This window comes from Artibeus jamaicensis, unplaced genomic scaffold (assembly GCF_021234435.1).
Source record: "Artibeus jamaicensis isolate MK-2021 breed Jamaican fruit bat unplaced genomic scaffold, CSHL_Jam_final contig_76, whole genome shotgun sequence".
Lineage (NCBI taxonomy): Eukaryota > Metazoa > Chordata > Mammalia > Chiroptera > Phyllostomidae > Artibeus > Artibeus jamaicensis.
Window position 1 is genome coordinate 1,863,645 of NW_026521954.1, and position 25,473 is coordinate 1,889,117.

The 25,473-nt window shown below is 37.5% G+C and overlaps 1 protein-coding gene and 1 long non-coding RNA gene across 2 annotated transcripts in view; one reads left to right on the forward strand and one right to left on the reverse strand.

The window, feature by feature from the left end:
* The window catches only part of LOC119043861 (uncharacterized), a 133,658-nt gene that overhangs the window by 60,182 nt on the left and 48,003 nt on the right, over window positions 1-25,473 (forward strand). The window lies entirely within an intron of this gene.
* The window catches only part of SLC30A9 (solute carrier family 30 member 9), a 76,006-nt gene that overhangs the window by 41,999 nt on the left and 8,534 nt on the right, over window positions 1-25,473 (reverse strand). The window contains exons 2-7 of the mRNA XM_037138092.2: window positions 24,495-24,662; window positions 13,689-13,751; window positions 11,306-11,405; window positions 8,900-8,992; window positions 8,424-8,506; window positions 5,170-5,228 (exon numbers count right to left, since the gene is read on the reverse strand). Of these exons, the coding sequence (XP_036993987.2) occupies window positions 5,170-5,228; window positions 8,424-8,506; window positions 8,900-8,992; window positions 11,306-11,405; window positions 13,689-13,751; window positions 24,495-24,662 (566 nt within the window). The remainder of the gene's footprint in view (window positions 1-5,169; window positions 5,229-8,423; window positions 8,507-8,899; window positions 8,993-11,305; window positions 11,406-13,688; window positions 13,752-24,494; window positions 24,663-25,473) is intronic.

Below are 25,473 nucleotides of genomic sequence, written 5' to 3' on the forward strand. Positions count from 1 at the left end.
CAGACTGGTACAACCACTATAGAAAACAGTATGGAATTTTCTAAGAAAACAAAAAATGGATCTGCCTTTTGACCCGGCAATTCCACTGCCAGGATTATATCCTAAAAACCTTGAAACACCAATCCAAAAGAACCTATACACCCCAATGTTCATAGCAGCACAATTTACAACAACCAAGTGTTGGAAGCAACCTAGGTGCCCATCAGTAAATGAATGGATCCAAAAACTATGGTACATTTACACAATGGAATTCTATGTAGCAGAAAGAAAGGAGCTCCTACCCTTTGCAACAGCATAGATGGAACTGGAAAGCATTATGCTGAATGAAATAAGCCAAGCAGTGAAATACCATATGATCTCACCTTTAACAGGATCCTAAACAACAGAACAAACAAGCAAGCAAAATATAACCAAAGACACTGAAATAGAGAACAGGCTGACAGTGACCAGAGGGGAGAGGGGAGGGAATTTCAGGGGAAAAGGGAAAGTGTTTACAGGAACAAGTATAGAGGACAAATGGACAACAACTAAGGAGGGTGAAAATGGGAGGAAGGTGGGGAGCACTGGGGGCGGGGGGGTTGGCTGAGATGGGAGTAAAAGACAGAAAACTATACTTGAACAACAATTAAAATAAAAAAAAATTTAAAAACGACTTTCGGCCAAGATGGAGGTGTAGGTAGACACACTGTGCCTCCTCCCACAAGCAAAATAAGGACAACAACACTTTAGAAAAGAAAAACAACCAAAAATTGATTGTAAAATTTCTTTACCGACAGAAAATTGAACTGTGTGGAAGTCCGACAACCAAAAATTTAAAGTTGACACATTTATCTAGACTGGTAGGAATTGGGCAGCTGGGCAGAGAGGGGTCGCAGCAAAGTGGTGGCTGGCAGAACCCGGGCACACAAGGCAGCAGCTGGCAGACCCAGTGAGGCAGCAGACTGTGGAGGGGTGCAGTGCACAAGGTGGCTGGTGGACCGGGTGGTCCCAAATTCGCACACAAATAAGGGAGACAGTCCGCAACTCATGGTCCCATCGCAGGGAAATAAAGCTTCAAAACACCGATTGAAAACACCTGTGGGGGTGAGGCGCTGGCAGAAGCTCCCAGCCTCACAAGAGAGTTCGTTGGAGAGACCCACAGGGTCCTAGGATGTACACAAACGCACCCACCCAGAAATCAACAACAGAAGGGCCTATTTTGCTTGTGGGAAGCGGGGGAAGTGACTGAAATCCAGCAGAGAGTGGAGCAAGTGCCACTGTTCCCTCTCAGACCCCTCCCCACATACGCATCACAACACAGCCACTGGGTTGACTCGCCTGGTGAATACCTAAGGCTCCAACCCTCATACATAACAGGTGCGCTGACACCAAAAAAAATGACCCAAATGAAAGAACAGATCAAAGATCCAGAACTAATACAACTAAGCGACAAACAGATAGATAGCCAACCTATCAGACGAATAGTTCAAAACACTGGTGATCAGGATGCCTACAGAACTGGTTGAATTTGGTCACAGATTAGATGAAAAAATGAGGGCTATGCTAAGTGAAATGGAGGAAAATGTACAGGGAACAAATAGTGATGGGAAGGAAACTGAAACTCAAATCAATGGAGTGGACCAGAATGAAGAAAGAAGCATCCAATCAAAAAAGAATGAAGAAAGAAGAATTTTAAAAAATGAGGAGAGGCTTAGGAACCTCCAGGACATCTTTAAATGTTCCAACATCCAAATTATAGGGATTCCAGAAGGAGAAGAGGAAGAGCAAAAGTGGGAAAGTTATTTGAACAAATAAAAAAGGAAAACTTCCTCATTCTGGCAAAGGCAATAGACTTCCAAAAAGCCCAGGAAGCTCAGAGTCCCAAAGAAGTTGGACCCAAGGAAGAACACACCAAGACACAACATAATTACGTTACCCAAGATTAAAATGAAGGAGAGAATCTTAAAAGCAGCAAGAGAAAAGGAGACAGTTACCTAACAAAGGAGTGCCCATAGACTGTCAGCTGATTTCTCAAAAGAAACCTTACAAGCAAGAAGGTGCTGGAAAGAAGTATTCCAAGTCATGGAAAGCAAGGACCTACACCCAAGATTGCTCTATCCTGCAAAGCTATCATTTAGAATGGAAGGGCAGATAAAGTGCTTCCCAGATAAGGTCAAGTTAAAGGAGTTCATCATCACCAAGCCCTTATTATATAAAATGTTAAAGGGACTTATATAAGAAAAAGAAGATAAATACGTACAGTAAAATGATAGCAAACTCACAATTATTAACAACCACACCTAAAACAAAAACAAAAAGAAACTAAGCAAACAACTGCAACAGGAACAGAACCACAGAAAGGGAGATCACATGAGGGTTAACAACAGGGGAGTGGGAGGAGGAGGGGGGAATGTGGGTGGGCGCGGTTGTGCAGGGTGGAGAGGAGTGAAGGGGGGAAAATGGGACAACTGTTATATCATAATCAATAAAATATATTTTTTTAAAAGAAAAAAAAACAAAAAATAGACTGGTATGGCTAAAGCGGACAGCAAAGAAAATGGTAGGAGTTGAGGCCAGAGAAGGAGGCAGGGGTCATATCTCACAGGACTTTGTAGACTACGGTAAGAAGTATATATCTTATTCTAATTGGAAATAGAAGGCACTGGATAATTTTAAGCAGAACCTTGACATAGTCTGATTTATGTTTGAAAAAGATATAGTGTATGATGTAGAGAATGAACTAGGGGGGCAAAAGCAAAGGCAGAGAGGGCAGTCCCTCAATTAGGAGGGCAGTTCAGGTAAGAGATGGTGATCACTAAGGTTTCAATACGGTACACAGTGAGGCGCAGTCATACTAGGTATCTACTTTGGGGAAAATGCCAATGGAACTTGCTAATGAATTTATTTTTTAATATTATTTTTTATCCTCAGCCAAGGACATTTTCCCTTTTTTTACTGCTTTCAGAGAGAGAAGGAGGGAGAGAGAGAAAAATATCGACACAAGACAGAAGCATCGACTGATTGCCTCCTGCACATGTGCAAACCAGGGATTGTACACAACTGGACTGGGGATGAAACCCACAACCACAGTATATACCCTGGCAGAGAACCGAACCCACAGCCTTTTGGTTATGGGGCAACACTGCAACCAACTGAGCCATACCGACCAGGGCAGACTTGCTAATGGATTTCAACATAAAAGGGCCTATAATGATTCTTTAACATTTAAAGGAAGAGATTAAAAAAGCAGGGTCTTTCACAAATACAACAGGGGAGGAGGAAGAATTAACAAAGAGGAAAACCAGGAGAAGGGCCATCTTAGACTTCTAGAAATCAAGGTGTTCCAGGAGAGGAACACACTGGAGGCACATGAACACTCCCTCCTCATTTCCTTCATTTTGCCCCCCACCCCCGATAAGGCTGGCCTTTTGCATGTAACCACCGTCTCCTCACCAGGGACCTCTGGAGGTTGACTAAGTTTAGTGAGGCAGGTAAACTGGGAAGTCTGGGAGAGAATGCTGGGGATGCTTAGCTCCTTCCTTTATTCGGAGATTCTGAACACATTTTCTGTTCTTCCCTGGCTCTGTATCTGGGCATGAGGGATAGAGTTGGCTACAAATTACCGGGTTAAGTCTAAATAAGAAGTCTTTATAATCTAATGCAGCGGTCTGAAACTTTGAGAAATGGTGGGGAAAACAAATAAGGAGTGAAATTTTAGGTTGTTAGTGGGATTGGAGCAAACTTTTACCAAGAGTTTATTCTTAGTAAGGTGCCATGGCCTATGGCAGTTTTGTCCCCTGGCAAGCAGGCCACCATTGCCCTGAGAAAGTAGACACAGCCCTCACTGTAGGTGCTGGCTCACAGAAGTCTCTGCCACTAAAGAGAGTGCCACCCCTTCAGTGCAGCACTGGGGTGCCAGAAACACAGGACAACAAGGGAAATGGAAATTAAGAAGTTTTCAATATAATGAAAGGGGAAGAAAAGCATCTCATCATTGACAGTTTCTAAATTTTACAATGTCGTGAGTATAACTCGGAAGAAAGAAAACGATTTGCTATTAGCCTTTCTCCAGGTAGGACATTCACTTCTTGAAAGGAGATACTTCCCAGCTAAGTTTAAATGCAAGTTGACTCTGCCCATGAATACTTGGCATCTTGGTGGTGTTGGTGACTTTGGTAAGAGCCACTGCAGTGTAGTGGAAGGGATGAAAGCCAGTTGAAAAGGATTCAGGAGAGAGTAAGAGGTAGGATAGTGAAAGTAAATTTCTATACTGGTCCCAGTATTAATTTCCTTCTAGTTGGAAGGAAAATAACAGAGTATTCTGGCACACATGCAGATAAGTTAATAAATTTGGTGATATAAAGTGAGGTACTTTTATAAGATGACATCTATTTTTTCAATGAAATATGAAGCAAAGTCATCAGCTGATGTGCAAAGAGGGAGGGCCCAGGCTGGGTAGCTCAGGTGCTTGGAGTGACATCCCAATATGCCAAGTTTGAGAGTTCAATCCCAAGTCTGGGTACATACAAAGTCATACAATGAATGCATAAGTAACTGGAACAACAAATTAATGTTTCTCTCTCTCTCCTGCTCCCCTCCCCCTTTTAAAACCAACTTTTAAAAAAGAATAAAGAATAAGGCTGTAGGAAGCTTGAAAAGAGAGGAAAATATTCAATAGCTATCTCACAGTGGGAAAGTGAATATACTATGGGAATCTAGAAAGACTGTCAAATGATACTGAGTGTTTTGTATACTCATATAATAAAGAAAGAACAATCAAAAGAGCTGTGTAATTTTATCCTGCAGGGTTTGAACTTCTGGAGTATAAGCAGAAAACTGGCACTTTAAATGTTTAACCAGGGTTATGAGTAAGAAATGGGATAAAGAAAATTAAAGGTGGCTATGAGAGAGCTAAATCTTGCTAAAAACCTGAGAAAATGAAGTCTTCTCCCTCACCTCTATCTGTATACTCACAGTTTACAACACAGTCCTAAATTTAAAGAGAACTTATGTCCCAATTTTTTTAAATTTCAAAAACCAGACAGAAGCAAATAGATTGTAATTCAGTAAATTACAACATAATCAAGAAAATCTTAAAGTAGGATCAGACATGCTGGTATCTCACAACGCACTTACACTAGAAGGTCACTGTGTAACACATGCAGAACGTTATCAGAAAGGTATCCTTACCTTGGTATTGCCCAGGAAGTCTTTATATTCTTTTAATATTTTCTGGTTTCTAAATAGCCCTATAAGAATTACAAAACATATTTAGCTCATACACATTGTTATCATTCATATTTCAGATTAACACAGTAAGACTACATTACACATGCTTCATTTGCTACCAGCAAAAATTATCAGAAATCTGGATTTGTAACCCAATTAAAAAAGGACCTGAATAGACCTTTTCCAAAGATAATATACAAATGGCCAACAAGCACATGAAAAGATGCTCATATCACTAATCATTAGAGAAATGCAAATCAAAACCACAATGAAATATCACCTCATACCCATCAGAATGGCTACTATTTGGAAAGAAGGAGGAGGGAAAGAGGGAGGGAGGGAGATAGAAAAGGAAGAAAGGGGAGAGGGGAGGGGAAGAAAGAAAGAGAAAGAAGGGAGGGAGGGAAGAGAAAGAAGAGGAGAGAGGAGAGAAGCACAAAGAAAAGAACACCCTGGCTGGTGTAGCTCAGTGGATTGAGCGCGGGCCTAGAACCCGATGTTTCTCTCCCTCTCTCCTTCCCTTCCCCTCTAAAGATAAATAAATAAAAATCTTTAAAAAAAAAAAAAAGAAAAGAACAAGTATTAGTAAGGATGGGGAGAAACTGGAAACTTTATGTACGCTGGTGAGATTGTAAAATGGTGTGAATGCAATGGAAAGCAATATAGAGGCTCCTCAAAAAAGTAAAAACAGCCCTGGATGGTGTAGCTCAGCAACTGAGCACTGGCCTGTGAACCAAGGGGTCGCCAGTTCAATTCCCAGTCAGGGCGCATGCCTGGGCTGCCAGCCAGGTCCCCCATGTGAGGCATATGAGAGGCAACCACACAATGATGATTCTCTCTCTCTTTCCCTCTCTTCTCCTCTGTTTAAAAATAAAATAAATCAAAAATCTAAAAAAACACAAAATCTAAAAAAACAAGCACAAAAATCTAGCAATCCCACTGTGGGTATATATATTTAAAAATTATTAAAGCAAGATATCAACAAGATTACCTATCAGCAATAGCCAGAAAGTAAAAGCAAACACAATGCCAGAAAGTAAAAGCAAACACAATGTCCACAGATGAACACATAAAATGTGCTATATACATACAATGCAATATTACTCAGACTTGAAAAGGAAATCCCTTCACATGGATAAACCTTAAGGACATTATGCTATGTGAAATAACTCAGTCAAAAATACAAATGCTATATGCTTCCACTTATGTGAGGCATCTATAGTAGTCAAATTCATAGAAATAGTAGAATAGTGGCTATCAGGGGCTAGGGGTAGAGGAATGGGGGGGGTTCTTGTTTAACAAGTATAGTTTGTTTCGTAAGATGAAAAATTTCTGGGAAAAAGCTTTGCGGAGGTCTGTTTTATAACAATGTGAATACAATGAGCACTTCTGAGCTGTTCTGAGCTTCTGCGACATCTCCGAACACACCAACATCCGAATCATAGGGGTGCTAGGAGAAGAGGAAGAGCAGGAAACCGAAAACTTACTTGAAAAAAAGAACAAAAGAAAACTCCCCTATCTGGTGAAGGAAATAGACATACAAGTCCAGAAAGCACAGAGTCTCAAACAAGTTGGACCCCTCCAAAAAATCAAGGACATAAAGTGTGTTTAGTATGTCTTATTTATGAAAGGGGGTGGTATGCTATTTTATTATATCTTGTATGTAATATATGTATGTGTGTTTGCTATTTTATATTTTTTGAATGAAAATAATAATCCCCAAACTAACTTTTTAAATGGTTACGTATGCTAGACAAAGGGAAACAAGGTGGAGGAGACAAGAATGGAAATTAAATTTCTCTGAAGTATTTTGTCTTGCAAAATGTGACTTTGGAATCATGTAAATATCTATCAATATTTGATGATTTAGTCACACAGAGGGAAATTTCAACAGTTATCTCTAGGAAGAAAAATGAGACAATATTAAAGGAAACAAAAAGAGACTTTTTACTTTATATTTCTGTATCCTTTTTAAAACCACAAGTAGTACTACTTTTGTCATTAATACATATATAGGTAAATCAAAAATTAAAACCTATTTCATATATTTTTTAATAATTCATTTATCTTTATAGAGAGGGGAAGAAAGGGAGAGGGAAACATCGAAGTGAGAGAGAAAGGTCGCTCAGTTGCCCCTCACGCACGCCCCATCCGAGGACCAATCAGCAGCCCAGGCACATACCCTGCACTGGGCACGGAACTGCCAACCTTTCACCTGGAGGGATATGGCCCAACCAACTAAGCCACACAGGTCAGGGCCATATTTCATGTTACATTAACCCTAATTCTAGAAAGTGGTTCCGTTACTGTAACACTGAGTTGTTAAATTCCCTGAAAATCTTATGTGCATCTAAATCTCAAGCACCAAGCAGTTTCTAGTTCACAGATGTTTGATAAATATCTGAATTAGTTAATTAAAGTAGAAATGTGGTAGCTGAATTAACAGGCTTTTCCATAAAAAAGCACTATCCTATCACTTTTAGAATAAGTAAAATCTTCAAATGAGACCACCATTTTATTTTTATTTTTTTAACATTAAAAAAAAAGATTTTATTTATCTATATTTTAGAGAGAGGGGAAGGAAAGAAGAAAGAGAGGGAGAGAAACATCAATGTGTGGCTCCCTCCCATGAGGAAGGGGACCTGGCCCACAACCCAGGCATGTGCCCTGACTGAGAATCGAACCCACACCCTTTGGTTTGCAGGCCCACACTCAATCCACAGGCCCACACTCAAGCCACTGAACTACACGAGCCAGGGCTTATTTTTATTTTTTAAAGACTGTATTTATTCATTTTAAGAGAGTGGGGAAGGGAGAAGGAGAAAAACATTAACGTGTGGTTGCCTGTTGCATGCCCACTACTGGGGACCTGGCCCACAACCCAGGCATGTGCTCTGACTGGGAATCGAACTGGTGACCCTTTGGTTTGCAGGCGGGCATTCAATCCATTGAGCCACACCAGCCAAGGCCAGACCTTATTGTTTTAATACTCATGTCTTATAAGAAACCACAGACTAACTTCACTTCCTCTCACCATCTTGAAACAGCTATAGAGGATAAAACAAATAGATATAGCTTTTATAAAGTAACTGTCCCAAAATGGACACTGCTATACACTAGAAACAAAAGAGCCAAAGCCAAAGGTACGCGACCACCAGGGAGTGCATAGTGCCTGTCCTTTCCAATTAACTTGGCTTTAAACTCAATATACTTACTTTCTCTGTATTCTATCTCTGCTTCCTTACGCAGTTTTTTCTCTCTGGCAAGAGCTTCACGGCTTCCCCAAACTTCCAAAGATCTGTTTGTGAATACATGACCCACAACAGTGAACAATTTTAATGACTTTACTGTACCATATTTAGCTCTAGATAAAGCGTATTACTATTATAGAATCTTACAACAAAGCATAAGGTCCTTTAGAAAAACTTTTCTAAACTAAGAAAACTTAAACAGCCTTTCTAAACTAAGTTTATTTTAAATAAAATAATAAATTCAACAGTAGATTTTCTTATAAATTAGGACATTTTTAGTTAAGTAGTACATACTAGTAACTCCCAGATAAATTTGCCAATATGAAAATATTCTACTTCAAGAAAAATGTCATTTAAAAATCTCTGGGTCTGTCTAAAATGTGTTTGTATTAATCTGAAATTGAGCCGGTATTGTTATTCTAACGGAACTGTGTCCTCACTTTGCCTCCACGTCGGATCTCAAGTACACAGTGAAGGACTCAGTATCTTCATGGGGACTTCGTCGTCGGATTTTTCGAAGTTGCTCCAGATCACTGAAGAAAGAAACATGTTGAATTTATTCACAGCGTTCAAATAGCTTATGTATTTAAAGAATTATTATGAACAGAGAAAAGCTACTACATTGATCCTCATCTTGAAAGATCATAGATCTGTACAGCACTGAAAGACCGGTGTATAAAGATTGCATTTTGTACACAAAAACTGGTCTTGAGACAGTGAAAAAAATTATTCTTGACATTCAATACAGATACATACATAACATGTGGAGATTAAGTTCCTTCCTAGGTGCTTACATTTCTCCTGCTATGGATAAACCACTGCAATGTCTGATATACTGTATTTTAAAAAATGTGAAAACTAGTAAAAAACATGGATTAGAATATCATCCCTCTACTTAAGAATTTAAATTGAAAATTTATAGCCCTCTTTGTTTACAGCCAGATTAAGTATTAATATCGTTCAAAGTTACAAAGATAGTATTTTAGTTCCATGCCTGATTACTAGTATTCCTAAGAAAATCCTGTAATATCAATGAAAAGACCGATAAGTTAAAATGTGGTAACTGTGGAATATTATTAAGTTCTAAATTAAACCTGGAGTTTAAAAGCATCAACAATCAGCTACCACATGTAAGTAAAACAGCTTGGATCAGCTGTTAAAAAGATGACCCTAGTTTCCTCTCTGTCACTGGTTCACTAAATGAGCCGAATCACCACTGACATCTTTATTATTTTTCCTGGCCTATAATGTGCAAATAGCAATACCTAACCTACTTCAGTCACAGAATTTTTGTGAGAATTAAACGAAATACTCTATGTGAAACAGAATATAGTTTCACCTCAATGTTACAATTGATTATTGCTTTACTAGTTATGTAGGTTAAAAAACTGATTGTAAGATTCCTTATTTCTTGATAATACACAATTGAGAATAACCATCAGGGAAAGGGAAAAAAAAGGCCAGTTCACATCTGGTATCTCTAAAACACCAAAAAATCTTCCACATAAATATGGCTTTTCTAGGTAAACACATAAAGGAAAATTTTAAAAATATATGACACATATCATCTCAATAAATCTCTCTGATTACAAGAAAATTCATAACAAAAACATGCAAGATGTAAAAATAATTTACAGAGGGGCACCCCCCAAAATCCAGAATTTATTTATAAAGAATTGTATATTTATTCTTATACGTCTAAACTACCATCACCTTCAAAGTACTCTCCATTTGATACTATACACCTATTGAGACTTTTCCACTGCTCAAAACAGTTTTTGAACTCCTTGATTTTGATGCCTTTACTGCTTCTTCCATTTTTTGTTTCATCTCTTCCACATCAGCAAAACATTTCCCTTTGAGGACTTTTGTCCACAGGGTGAGACTGGGTGAACAGGTAAGGTGGGGCACGGGGATGGGGGATGGGGGTGGGGATGGGGTCACGCTGTGTGTTTCGTCAAAAACTGAACAATCAGTGCATGGTACAGGCAGATGTGCTTGTATGTCAGCCATTGTGAAATGGGCAAACCCATTTCACAAGAGTCTCTTTAAGACTAAAGAGTCTTAAAGAAAAATTCACTGAAGCTGAACGTAGCCTCTCACAAGGCCAGATGGTGCACTGACACAGGCGGGTTCCTGGAACACTCACCTACAGTGGGAAGCCTGTACCACAAGGGGCCCGCCCTCCAGAAGACAATTCTGGGGGGTTTTTTGGGTCCCTTCCCTCGTTTACTCAACAGAAACCACACATGGAATATAAATATAAATGTACGAATTAAGAACCACTCAATTCTGCTGCCCCAAAAAACCAAAATTTAAAAAAGTCAAGCATAAAATATGCAAATAATCTTATTATTGATAATTCTGACACAAGTGAACATAAACAATAAAGCCCTTAACGTATTGTGTGACACACAGGGCTTGAAAACTTGCCTTTCTGAGTGTAAGAAACCCAGAAAGACAGAAACTGCTCATGCCGGAGCAGAATTCAATCCAGTAAGCAAATAATTTTAACACTTTTTAAAATAAATAACAATATTTAATTTAGGAAGAAGCCACGGGGAAGTTTCCACATGGGTGGTAGCAGGTAACACATTCTAAGAAATAAATGGTTATTTAAGATCAGAGATCAAAATTCTACTTTTAAAAAACTATGCCATGACCAGTGCAGCTCAGTTGGCTGGGTGGCGCCCCACAAAGCAAGGCGTCACTGATTCGACTCCCAGTCAGGGCATGTGCGAGAGGCAACCAACTGATGTTTCTCTCTCACATAGATGTTTCTCTCCCTCTCTTTCCCTTTGTCTAAAAAATAAAATCTTAAAAAAAAAAAAAAAAAAAAACTATACCTGGCTTTAAGGCAGAACTCATTTATTGCTCTGACTCCAGTGATGAAATTATTCTGAGTGTACTTTGGTCCATACTCCCTCTTCTTAAGGACTGCTTTGACTAAAGCCAAAAAATATAGGAAAACAAAAAACATACACAACAAAAGTCATATTTAGAGATACATATACGCTGAAGCTTCACTAATGAATTCCATAAAATATCAAATCTATTTTCTGATACACTAAATGGCATCATAAAAAACAGTTCTCCAAGTGCAGAACAGAATGGAATTACAATTGTAGTCATTAAACTTATATCCATGGTTCATCTGTAACTGATGCCAAAATGCCACCCCTTTGTCTAAAGGATACCTTGTATAGGCAACACTGGTCAGTTTAAAACAAATCGTTTAGGATCGAAGGGAAAGTGAATTTAAGTTTCAGTTAAAAATTACAGGCTAGTTCAGTGTTTTTGGTAAAGGTGAAGGATTTACACGATCTGAAGAGAAACCACAGTATTGGGTCAGTGTTTTTAAAACTTGAGTAAAAACAACATTTTGCTGTATCAAAAAAATGTAATCAAAAAGTACTGCATGAAGTTAAGAGTAAGTACTTTTCTGTGAAAGCTTTTGTTTCAGTTACATATAATAATCTATATAAAAACGAACTTATTAAACAGTATTTTTTAAGTGGGTTGCAGACAGAAAGTTTGAAAGCCACTGGACTGCTTCCCATAATGCAAAAAGCTGAAGTAAACAAAAGAAACATTTGTATCAGTTAAAAATTATAGAAAGTTTATTACAAACTATGGGTAAAATACTACCTTCTATTATTTACCTATTATCAAGTATCAAACTGTTCATAAAAAAGACAGAGACATCAATAATGAGATGCCCATTTGGCATCAATTGTAATCTGTGAATTAAAAATTACATTCAATATTGGCCTATGTTCATAAATCATATTATAAAGTGAGACTTTTGGTCATATGATACAGATAAATAACATAAGCAGATAACTGAAGAGCAAGAGCAAAATAACAGAATAAACTCAGGTTCTGTTACAAAGTGACACCCGGTCACTTCACATTCTATTCTCACGTCTATTAATTCATAAATTTTCCGTTCTACTTTCAAGTTCAAAGAGCAACTTAAGACTAAAATTATCTATAATCGCAGTAGGTAAAAAGACTCTCAACACAAGAACTTTTAAAATCAAATGCACAAATAATACTTAAGAAGAACATTTCAAAACTCAAGTCCAATATAAAAAGCAAAACCCTGTTTGAGCCCTGGCTGGGTAGCTCAGGTGGCTGGAGTGTCTTTCTGTACACCAAAAAGGTTGCGGGTTCAATTCCCAATCAGGGTACATATCTAGGTTGCAGGTTCAATCCCCAGCTGGGGTGCATGTGGGAGGCAACCAATCGATGTTTCTGTTTCCCTCTCCTTTCCTCTCTAAAAATCAGTGAAAACATAGCCTCAGGGGTGAGGATTAAAAAAAAAAACTTGTTAAAAAAAACAGTATATAAAAATGTTCAGATTTCTTTTCACATGAGTTCAAGTCTCTGAACTGCCGAATTCAAAATCCAGATTAGCTCCTCTGGAATAGAGAAGGAAATTACATCTCTCTTTTTAAAAGATTAGGGTTTTTAAAAATTACTTTGTCTTCAAAGTAGCTAGAAATCCCTGTTGGCCTGTGTCTGGCCCAGATTATTAATAATAATGTCTGCTATCACATTAATTATTCTTAATGGTGACAGCAGCAGGTATCGTCTTTGAAATTACCCTACAAAAGAAGTTCCACTTTTAGCACCATATTATAGAGAAGAAAACTATGGCTCAGAGAAGCCAAGTGAGCTGCCCAGCGCCATACAGTTGGTACATGTGGGGGCCACAGATTAAATCCTGCTCTGCCTGACTCCAAACCCAGGGTGCTCCCAACCACACGGTTGCTGCCTCTGTGAAACCCACCGCCTGGGATCAGGGCCACAGCTCAGCGGGAGCCGTAGGGCGTTACCAGAGAACAGAGCTGCAGATGCCTTACACACAATTACTCCCAAAAGAGAAAGTCAGACAAGGACGTCCAAACTATCTGGATTTGAAAAAGTTGTAGCTGAAAGGTACTGACCTCTGGTTCTTTAATCACATTACTTTTGTAAAATAATAAAGTAATTAATGGTTTTTCTTTGCCATTACTCTGTTCTTTGGGCTTTTTAGGAAAAAAAAATTACCACAAAATTTGTGACTAAAATGCAAAGTTAACTTCAGAAGAAAATCAGCTTGTAAACAGGAGAATAAATCCTTATGGTCAATAACCCTAACCCTCATAAAAAACCCTATATAAACTAATTATATATATTTAATTTTAAAACACCATTATAAAAAATAGAATAAAATATATTTACCTCTTACTTGGAGAGGTTCTTGCTTAATCAGTGGAGCTTTGAGTTCTGCACCTATATTTTCTGCTGTAAAGTTAATTAAAAATTTTGTAATAATCAATGGCTTTCATACAAACCTATAAACTTAATTATTAACTAACAATCTGGCAATGTGTAAAAAAGGTAATATATCATAGACAAGTTGGATTTATCCTAGGAGTGTTAAAAGCACTTAAAGAAAAGCACTCATTAGAAAAGCTAGTGATTCCCATCATTACCAGATTTAAGGAGAAAAACTATAGAAGCATTTCAGGAGCTAAAGAAAAAACATTTAATAAAATTCAACACCAATGCAAGTTTCAAACCCTTTCAGAAAATTAGGACAGAAAGAAATTTCTTTAAAGGGTAAAACAAACCTAAACATTGTATTCAATGGTGAAACTTTACATCATTCCTTTAAAATAAGGACCAAAACAAGGACAGACACACTGTTGATTCCTCTACTTAAAACTGTTCCTGAGGTGCTCTTCAGTGAAAAATAACCATTAAGAATTACTGAAGCTACTGTACAGCTCCCCCCCAATAAGTAAATAAGCAAAAGGAAGTTGAAATCTACAATAAAACTGGAAGTTGAAACTGGTTGTTTTTACATTCCTAACAGACAACAATATTGCCCATTTTTGTCATAGAGTCAGACTGCTTAATAAAGATAAACAATACAAAGAAAAATGGACAAATTCTGCTAAATTAAAATTCGTAACATCTGTTCATGAAAAGAACCCATAAAAAATAAGGGCAAAAATAAAAGCCTCAAACTGAGAGAATATATTTCCAACAACTAGAATCAACTAAGGATAAATATCAAGAATATTTAAGAATTCCTTCAGATAAAAGACAAATAACCCATTAGAAAAAAAGGGCTGAGAACAAGAACTTGCATAGAAAAGGAAATAAATAGCCAGTAAACATATGAAGAGATGATTACCTCATTATTAATAGAATCCAAATGAAACCACAAGATACCATTTTACAATCTTCAGATTAGGAAAATGAAAAAGTATGAGTTTATACACTCACGCACTGCTGATGGAAACATGAATAGGCACAAGTTAAAAAAAAAAAACCTTGGTAAACAAGTTGGCACTACCTAACACAGTTAAACACAAGCATAATTTATGACCTAGCGATTCTACTTCTGGGACAGTATTGGGTTGGCCAAAAAGTTCATTTGTTTTTTTCCATTTACATGCCTCTAGTAGTGTTTAGTTGTCTTTAACTTCATTAAAAACAATTTTGTTAGAGCGTACTGTGACAGCTGTCATACCAGCATGCATTTAAAAAATAATCAAAATTGGTGAGTTTTTGTGTAGCCATTTTAATACTGAAAATGGAAGAAAATATGCAATGTTTTCAGCATATGATGCTTTATTATTTCAAGAAAGGTAAAAATGTAACAGAAATGCAAAAAAGATTTGTGCAGTGTATGGAGAAGGTGCTGTGACATACTGAACATGTCAAAAGTGATTTGCAAAGTTTCGTGAAGATTTCTCGCTGGACGATTGGGTACACCAGTTAAAGTTGATAGCAATCGAGTCATTAACTGAGAACAATCAACACTGTACCACACAGGAGGTAGCCAACATACTCAAAATATCCAAATCAACAGTTATTGGCAAAAATGAAAAATGAATTTTCTATTTTATGGAAAAAACCATACTGACTTTTTGGCCAACCCAATACTTAGCTTACAGAAATTTGCCTGAGGGCACAAGAGAGGGATATGAATGTACAGAGCAGCATTATGTTGTGTTGTTTTAAACTGTGAACAACCTGAATGCCCATAAGCAAGACAATAAACTAACCATGTTCTAGTATATAACACTTCACACAGCAGGGAAGAATAATAAACATAATGACTATCTCTCTTTAAACCCTTACTGTGTGCCAAGCACCAGACTAAGTACTTTCCATGTAGCAACTCATTTAATTCATACAGCCCTAAAATATGCATGCTATAATTATCTCCATGAAAATTAATGAATTGGACACATATACTATTAGGATAAACCTTAGCAACAAAATTTAATGAAAAAAGTAAATCACAAAAGAATACCTACTATAAGCTATTACAATAAAAGTATAAACAAAAGCTAAATTAACAATTAGGGATATATATACAAATGACTAAATGTGTTTCTTTCTCTTTTTTTAAAATCAAGAGACAAACACAAAGTTCAGGATAGTCAGACTGGATACATAGGGTGAGGGAGAATATTATTAAGATTGTACAGTTTTGAGGAAACCCAAAACATTAATGCGAAGATCACAAGCACCTCTCTGTTCACTGCAGCATTACTTACAATCACCAAGGTATAAAAGCAGTCTGAGTGCCCATCAGTAGATGACTCAATAAAACAACTGTGGGACATTTACACAAAGGAACACCACTTGGCCATGAAAAAGAAAGTTTTACCCTTTGCAAGCAACAGCATGGAGAGACCTGGAGAACATTATGCTAAGAGAAAGAAATGAAAGAAAGAAAAGTTCTTAGGTTGGGTGGTAAATTCCCAAGTGTCGATTTTATTATGTTTTCTAACTTCTAACATTTCCTAAGCATTTGTCACATGCCATGTATCACACTGTGCGCTCTGTGTGCATTTAGTCCTTACAAAGCTGCTGAGGTGAGTACTATTATCTTTACCCTACAGCTGAAGACACTGAGGCACAGGGAAGTTTTAGAGCTTCCCCCAAAGTCACAGAACTACTATTCTAAATACGGAGTTAGTGAAGAACTGAAACTCAAGTCATTTTGATTAGTCTGTGTCTAAACCACTGTTGTTTACTGCTTCAATGTTTAAAATACCGTTTAATTTATGAGTAGATGCTTGTGTAATTAATTTCCACGAAGGCCAAGGTTAGAAGTGAATACGGGAGTAGCAAAATGGAGACCCCTCGTCATCTTTTGGTAACAGCAGTTTCAGAGGAACAGTAAGGATGGAGGCAACAGTTGAAGCGAGAATGTGAGATGATGAAGTAAAAGCAGTATTTGTGCTCTCTGCAGGAGCTGGCATGAAGAATGAATGGAATCAAGGAGAGATTGACAGTGTTTTATATAGAAACGGGAATGATGAAGTGAAGGGAGAAATTGTTGGTGTAGGAGATTAAGAGAATAAAATCAGAAGAGCAAAGTTTTTTAACAGATACGATAGTAGAGACCCAGCACACAGATCTCTGAAAATCTGTACAAACAGAAATAAACTGTTTCCACCTTTTCAGAGGAGGAATGTATTTAAACAATATGCAACACCATGAACTCTGACTTGATTAGTGGTACTTCTGGACTCTGCCATCTTACTGTCTGTTTTCAGTTTACCAGTCTTTTTCCTTTGCTTTTATATTTATTTTGCTTTTCCTGCCACCTGTTAGATAGATCAAGTTTTCTACATCTTCCTCTCACCCCATCCCATATGCTGGTTTGGAATCCACAATATTCTATTCTTACTGTTTTAATGATTCCACTTAAAAATTTAACATGCATACTTCCCTCTTCATCTTTCTTAACCATATGTAAAGTTATTCAGCATCTCTACATTCTTCTAGAACGATAAATCTTTAACCACTGAAAACTTCTACCTTACTACTCTTGACTAAAACTTTAACTATAGAAAAGTTTATTATTTTTATTATCAATAGTTAATTTTACCAACACATATTATCCATTTCTTGCTCTTCATTGTCTCTTATATCCCAACCCTTCTGTCCCTCTGGGTTTACTCTGCATCTTACAGAAATATATAGTTTGCCTTGGCCTTTGTGCCTCAGTGGGTTGGGCAACATCCCACAAAGTGAAAGGTCGCCAGTTCGACTGCTGGTCAGGACACATGCATAGGTTGCAGCCCTCGTCCCCAGTTGGGGTGAATGCTAGTCAACTGGTTGATGTTTCTCTCTCACATTGATGTTTCTCTCCCTCTCTTTCTCCCTCCCTTCTCCCCTCTCTAAAAAATAAATGAACAAAATTTTTGAAAAAAGGAAAAATATATACTTTAAATGACAGCTAGTTGGGGAGAGGTTAGGTGGTGGAGAGATTGAGCAAAAAGGAAAAAGCACTTCGTGGACACGGACAACAGTGTGGTGGTGACTGCTGGGGTATAAGGACTAAAGGTAATGTGAAAATATACAATAAAGATTACATTAAAAAATTTTTTAAATGTAGGTGGGTTAGTAATCAATGACATTCTCTTTACATATGTGAAAATGCTTTTATTATGCCTTCACTCTACAATGATGATTTAGACCAGTGTAAAATTCTACGGTAACATATACTTCTCCTTCACTCTTTCATGGATATTGAAATCACTCTTCCCTTTGTTTACTGCATATGGTTGCAGATAAAAAGTCTGCTTCCAAAGGGCGACAACTGGCCTTTCTGACTTTTCTCCTTGGAAGCTTTTAAGTTGGGTTGTTTCTTGTTTTGGTGTTCAAATCTGTGGACTTCTTTGCACTTACACTGCTTAATACTCAAAGTATACTTTTCATCTGAAGATCCTTGTTTTTCTCAAATTCTGAAAAATCCTCATCCACTATCTATTTTCTTCTCTATCATTTCTCTATTCTCTCTCTCTCTGAAATGCCTATTAAATATGAGCTAGAGCCTCATGACTCTTAAATGCTTATCATTTTTTTAAATCTTTTTATTTTCCTTTATGCACTCAGGATGAATTCCAATTTATGAATTCTCTACTTGTCCAACACTATTAAATTTTTATTTTAGTGACTACATTTTCATTTCTAAGATTTCTAGTTGGCCCTTTTCCAGATTTGTTCTAGTTTCACATCTGCTTGTTTCAAAAAATATGAGTACTTCATTTATTCTTTTGAGGAAATTTAATTCACTTTAAAGCAATTCAGGCTGTTATTTTAATATCATCTGGACTTAATTCATATTTGATAGTTGATTTTTAACTTTCTTATTAGACTTCTTCATGTATTTTTTACTCTTATTTTTTATTGAGGTATAATTGACAAACGACTATAAATTTAAGGGGCAGATGGATTGACTTGATACATTTATATATTGCAATATGATCCTTCCTGTATTTTTTAGTTTTGGAATTTGCAACATTATTTTGAATAAGCTATATCCTTTTACTCTCCTCCTCATGCTCCCATGCTTACAACACAATCCGACCCTTCTATCCTGAACCAGATTCACACTGGCAGTTTGAAACTCCTATCCCTCAGTCCAGTCTCCAAGCCAGCAAAGGGCAGGTTTCAGTTCCAATCTGTCCTCTGTACTCCCTACCCTAGAGCCTCCTACATACAAGACAGAGCCTCAGGTAACAAATGGAAGAGGCTATTTTCAGCCTCCTGTGGCGGGTAGGTGCTTAACTTCAAACAGTGAGTCTGACTCCAGCAGCTGGCTATGAACGTGGCACTTGCAAATCTATTACCCCAAATAAGCCAAACTCCTGGCTGACAGTGCCTGCTTACTGATGCAGAGTCAGGCACTTTCTGTTCCATTTCTCGGACATAGCATGTTTCTGAGTCCTGCTATTTATTCAGTTTTCTCTTTTTATATTTTACCTATCACTCCAGTGAGTGAGAAGTGAAACAGGTACCTTAAAGCATCTATTCATCACAATGCTACCTTGCTTAGAATTTCTGATTTATCTTCTTTCAAGGCTTTTATGGCTGAATTAAATGTTAATAGACTAGGTACTAACAAAGGCAAAATTGCCTTTGAAATAAAAGCAAAAAATCTTTTATGTAACTTTTAGTGTATTTCTTCATTATTTTTCAGTGAAAACCAATGATTAAATGACTTAACACAGTATATTATGTTTTGATAACTACAACATGTACAGAAAATCCCGAAAGGCTATTTATAACTATTCACAAAATCCTAAGGAGGTTATAATGGCATATTGACGAAGACAGGCTTAAAAACACTTACCTGTTTAACTTACGATAGCTTGTAACATTTGGCATTGAACAGTTAAATGATTATTACAATTTTAGTACTGTCTACCAACACAGCATGCAAATTTTAAAGCATCTTTATAGAACCTGTATCAAGTTCTTAAAATTTTGCTTTGGTGAACAGAGAGTATGGTGATGGTGGAGAAAAGTGAAGGGAAAGGGATGGCAGAACAGCAAGCTTCCAACCCTCACCTAGTGTCTGAACAACTGAAATCTACCGTCAAAAACTTCAGACAACCCTCCCTCCCACAATGATCAAAGTCATTCAACCAAACAGAAAATGAGTTGCTCTAAGACTGACGTCTCTGGATTTTCTTCTCACTACAAACTGTCTAGATGATACTAACCATGTAGTGTTAAGAATCCCAAATAAGAAAGGTTAGCGCGGGGGGGGGGGGGGAAAAAAAAAAAAATAAAAAAAAAAAAAAAAAAAAAAAGAAAGGTTAGCAAATGGCTCAAACATATGGATGAACAAATACCTAATTTGCACACTGCCACCTTAATAAACTTAGAGGTATCACTGGAGTAGAATTTTTATGGTTTCAATAAGTAACCAGACAGTTTATCCACGAATATCTCTAGACATTTTAAGTTCAAGTCCTGGCTGTTTGCCACACATCTGCTGTCATTAGCAAGATTAAAACTAATTTTACTAAAATTTTAAACATCTGAATGCTCCTTAAAAACTTAAGGATTCCTTAGCAAATCTCTGCCTCTTGATGAGCTGTTCCTGACTTCTTCATGCGATTTGAATTATTCAAAAGTCAATCTCAAACCCTTAAATATACCAATTATTGTTCAATCAAGCAATTACTTGTTATCCATCTGATGGCTAACAAGGCCTAATCTGGCCGAAATGAATTCTGAAAAACTGAGCCCAAAACAAACCTTCATAAACAATGTATTTCTTTTCTTTTATTAGGATTATTTTTTATTGTTGCTCGAGTACAGCTGTCTCCATTTTCACCCCACCACACCCTCTGCCCCACCCACCCCACCCACCCTCAATCCTACCCCCTTTGGCTTTGTCCATGTGTCCTTTACACATGTTCCTTCATGGCCCCAATATATTCCTAATATAAGAAAATACACTAACATTTTTATTCCAGTCAGCATAGAAAAAAGAAACCTAGTCATAGATTTCAACTTCAAGCATTCTGTATAGAAGAACCAACATTAAGAACTTTTTGCCTGAGTCTATGTTCAACTCAAAAGAGCATTATAACATATTCTGCCCTTAATTCTATTTTTTCATCACTTGTTTCTCCTCCCATTTTGACAATTTAATAAATATGCTTATTTCTAGAGCTTAGGGACTCACTATACTCTCAATTCTTTCATCCTTTAATATCACACTCTCAATTAATAAATACCCCAGCAGTTCTCCATCACCAAAAGAAAAAGGAAAGAAATTGGCTAAAATTGCAGAGTAAGCCCAAAGGGAAGATAAGATTTAGGGGAAACAGAGAAAAACAGGCATCCTAAACATGAATACAGGTTTCTCAATGAATCTAAAATCTAAAACCTTATCCTGTGAAAGGTACCCAACTAAAGACCAGACAGCTTTGAAATGTTTATTATTTTCCAAACACTCTCTCCTCCTGACACTGTATTTATTCTCCTTGCATCTGCTCCTACCTCTTTAGGCTGCTCCTCCTGAAGTATCCTTTGCAGGTTCCTCTTCTCTCATCTGTTCTTAGCCACTGGGGGTTTTGTACTGAGGATTTTATCTGTCTCCAAACTCTAAACACTCCCTGCACTGTCTCAAACATACCAATGCCTTCAGCTACCACCTGGGTATAGCCAGTGTCTCTTAAACCTATACATCCAGGTTAGAATTCTACACATTCACTCATTTACACATACTTATTAAACTATGTGCAAACCACCGCTCCACTCACTGAGGTTCCTGATGTCACTGGAATTTCAAACAAGTGGAAGATAAAGTAAATAAATATTGAAAACACCAGTCAGTAATAAGTGCAATCTACACAGAGAATTAAAATTAGGATAATATTTATGACTGACTGGGTGGCTACTTCAGATTGAGTGATTATGAGAATGACTGCAGAGCTGACATTTCAACGTAATGTAATGACCAGCAGGGGTTGTATGTGCAGAAGTACACCTTGGAAAGAGGAAGCAACTAGGTAGAGCAAAGGCCTTATAAATGAGAACAAACCTGGTATTTTCTAAGAACCAAAAGCAGACTGGTTGGGATGAAAGGTAACGATCAAGGAAGAGAGTGAAAGCAGGGAGCCCAGGGAGGAGGTTCCTGCAGGAACCCAGCAGAGATGCTGATGTCCCCTCTCGCACAGCAAGGCAGCAAAGGCACGGTTTGTTTCTTTGCCCTGCTTTACTGCACTTCACAGATAGTTTTACCAACACCGAGGCAAGACCCTCCATTAACAAAAAGATTGTAACTTGCTGACGGATCAGATAATGCTTAATTTTTTTAGCAATAAAGTATTTTTAAATTGAGGTGTGTACACTATTTTAGACAAAATACCATTGCACACTAAATAGACTACATATAGTGTACCCATATCTTTTATATCCTCTGAGAAACCAAAAAATTCATGAGACTCACTTTATTGCAATATTCGCGTTAATTGTGGTGGCCTGGATTGAACCCACAATATTCCTGAGGTTCACCTGAAGTATATCCAGCTGCCTACTAGATCTGCTCAGATGTCCCAGAGGCACCTACTGCAATTTAGATACCCAAACCTGAGTCATCTTCTCAAAGTACTCTGCCTGGCTGTGGTTTTCCTAATTTTAGAAACAAATGAAAGCACTACACATATGCCCGGTCTAGTAAGCAGGCATTAACCTTTACTTGACCAGCTCCTTCATTCTTCCAAATTCAATCACCAACTCCTAACTATTCAGCTCCTAAATCTCTTGAGTGCTTCTATTCCTTTAAAAAAATCATTGCCATTAGCCTGGTCTGAACCCTCATTTGTATCACCGCTTCCTTTGCAATCTGTTTTCCAGTCTGCAACTAGTTATCTCTTTAAAATCTTAAATCTGATCAAGTATTTCCTCAACTTAAAATACTCCAATAAATTTCCATTGCCTACAAAGTCCAAACTTCTGAACACAACCCTCATCTAATTGCTGTTTTACGTCCTGAGTTTCATCCCTTGAACTTCTGAATTCAAAACTACCAATCCCACCACCAGGTCCTCCACTCAGTAGTTCAATCACACTGTATTACTTGCAAGTTTGCCTTCTTTCTCCACCATTCATCCCTCCAATATCTACTTTCTTCAGGTCCCTATTTAATTATCATTTCTTTATGGAAACCTTTCCTAACCACTCAAGAGTCAAGGGCCCCTCCCAAACGCTCCTGCAGCTCATAGCATTTCCCTTACAACAGCACTTAACTCTACAGTATTTTATATCTGTTTACTTAATTTTCTGTTTTAGCAATAAAAAGACCATGAACTCCAAGAGTCATTCTCTTGCTACCATATAAATACTACCAAAAAACACTTCTTGAATAAAACAACAAATAAATGAATAAAGGACTTCTTTTTAATGCTGCAGATCAACATTAAAATTGGATAAAATTTAATGTTGGATAAAGTTTTTCAAATGCATTGCTGAACTAGCAAAAAGTGTTCTGAAGAGGGAAAAATGAAGGAGAAGCCAGGCTTCCACAGAATAAGTGGGCACACCAAAGCCAGCTTTTGGGGGGGGGGGGGCGGTGCAGGATGATTTTTGTTGAAGCTTATACTCTGAGCTTCTACAGAACTGCAAGGCTGCAAGGGGCATGGGAGACCAGAGAATAAGACTAGTTCTGCTCAAGATGGAGACACTAAACAAAAACGTGTCTGCTCACAGAAGACACTCACAAAGAGAAAAGCTACACACGTGGTGTAACTGTGACTGGAAACAGGACACACAGAGGCAGCGGCAGGGAAGCAGGCCCACCTTAACTCTCCTGTTGCGTAGTGGAGGGAAACTGCCCTGAGAGTCCTAAGAACAAATCAGCCCTCACACCAGTCTGCAGTCTGAATTCATGCTACCAATGTGATCTAAAAATGTAAAGAAGAGAATTTAATGTGGTCCCAAGCTGTATTTTCAGCAGCTAAAAGGCAAAAACAAACTCTATGCAGGACCACATTTTCAGTCTGGAGAGACATGAAAGTGTTCCAAGATATAAAACTGCATAGAAAATGAACAGATCTCGGTTAGAAAAAAACACAAATAAGGCATCATAAATGAGAGCAAGAAACAGAGAAAAAGAGGATAACATGGGGCAAACCAAAAAATTTCAGATAGCTTCATTTTCAGTCAGTATATAACATAGCTATGTTTAATATGGCTCAGTAACAAAAGAGATGTTTGAAAATATAAGCAAGGAACATGAAACCAACCAAGCAAGGTGAAAAACACCTTCTAGAAAAGAAAAATAAAATCGTTGAAATTAAAAGCCCAACAAATGTATCAATCATCAGATTAGAGGTAACTAAACAGTTGATTAGTGAACTAGGAAGAACTAAAGAAATAATCCAGAATTCAGGCCAGAATAGAAATATAAAAATGACAGAAAGAGAAATATAAAATTCAGTAATAGAAAATAGGACAGGTTCACACACATGGAAAATAAAGCAAGATGTAACATATTTATAATTAAGAGTTCCAAAAGTAGATAATAGAAAAATGAAAGAGATCATTACATTTGAAAGGATAGTGGCATAGAATTACAGAATTCCAAAACTATAGAAAAATAGCAATAAAACAGTTTTATAGGTAAGTTCTATCAAATATTCAAGGAACAAATATTCTCACACAAACTACTCCAGTACACAGAGAAATTGATTTAAAAACATTTACACATACCTGCTTCATCCAATGATGGTACTTTTTCTACTCTGAGGGTTTCTGACCGCTGCCCTTCTTTCTGAACATCTGTAGAGTACAGCTTGACTTGACTCAGCGTACAAAAGTATGGGTGACCACAGGGAACCACGTTTGAGAAGCTTCCAAAGGCCACTAAATTCTGCCATTCTAAAAGAAAAAAAATATTTTAAGTACAGAGTCACCAGGATTTTGACACCCAATAAAATAGGTCACCTATGATTAGAAGGAGAACGGTTTTACAAAACAACAGGGAAACTTTCACGGTGCAAGACCCCCAAAGGTACAATGCCAAATCACCCTCTCCGCTGGCGGAGTCTCACTGACCCCTAGGAATACAGGGACTACATTATGTACAGAAAAAGTAAAGGATAACATTTAAAATATATTTTAACATTTCGTATTATTCCGCTGTTCTGAAAGGTGTCTGGCATATAACAGATACTGTGCATTTGGTATGCTCGTTATATGGCAAAAATATATCAGCATAACGTACTTCTCTTAAGATGGAATGAGGTCACAAGGGCTTCCCACTCAAAATTATGCTGGGTCCTCTTTCTATTGGCTGCATATTTATTCCTTTCATTTCATGATCAGTAAGTGAACTATGTTAATGAGTCATTCATACTATCACTTATCATTTGGTGAAATGTTGGTAAAATCCTCAGTACACGGGAATTTTAATTGGGGAAGAACAGGGTATCAATTATGAAGCACTTCAGCGGCCGCATGCAGGTTGGCTGTGGACTTGACAGAGCTGGCACACAGGACGACACACACACATTCCCTCCCCACCTGCCACAAAGTGGCAGGAAAGCAAGTCTGTCTGTTCCTCTGTTCCTACTTTTATGTGACCCCTCCTCCCTTTATTTTTATATGAGTACTTAGAATTTTTTTTTAAAGATTTTATTCATTTATTTTTAGAAAGAGAGGAAGTGAAGGAGAGAGGGAAACACCAATG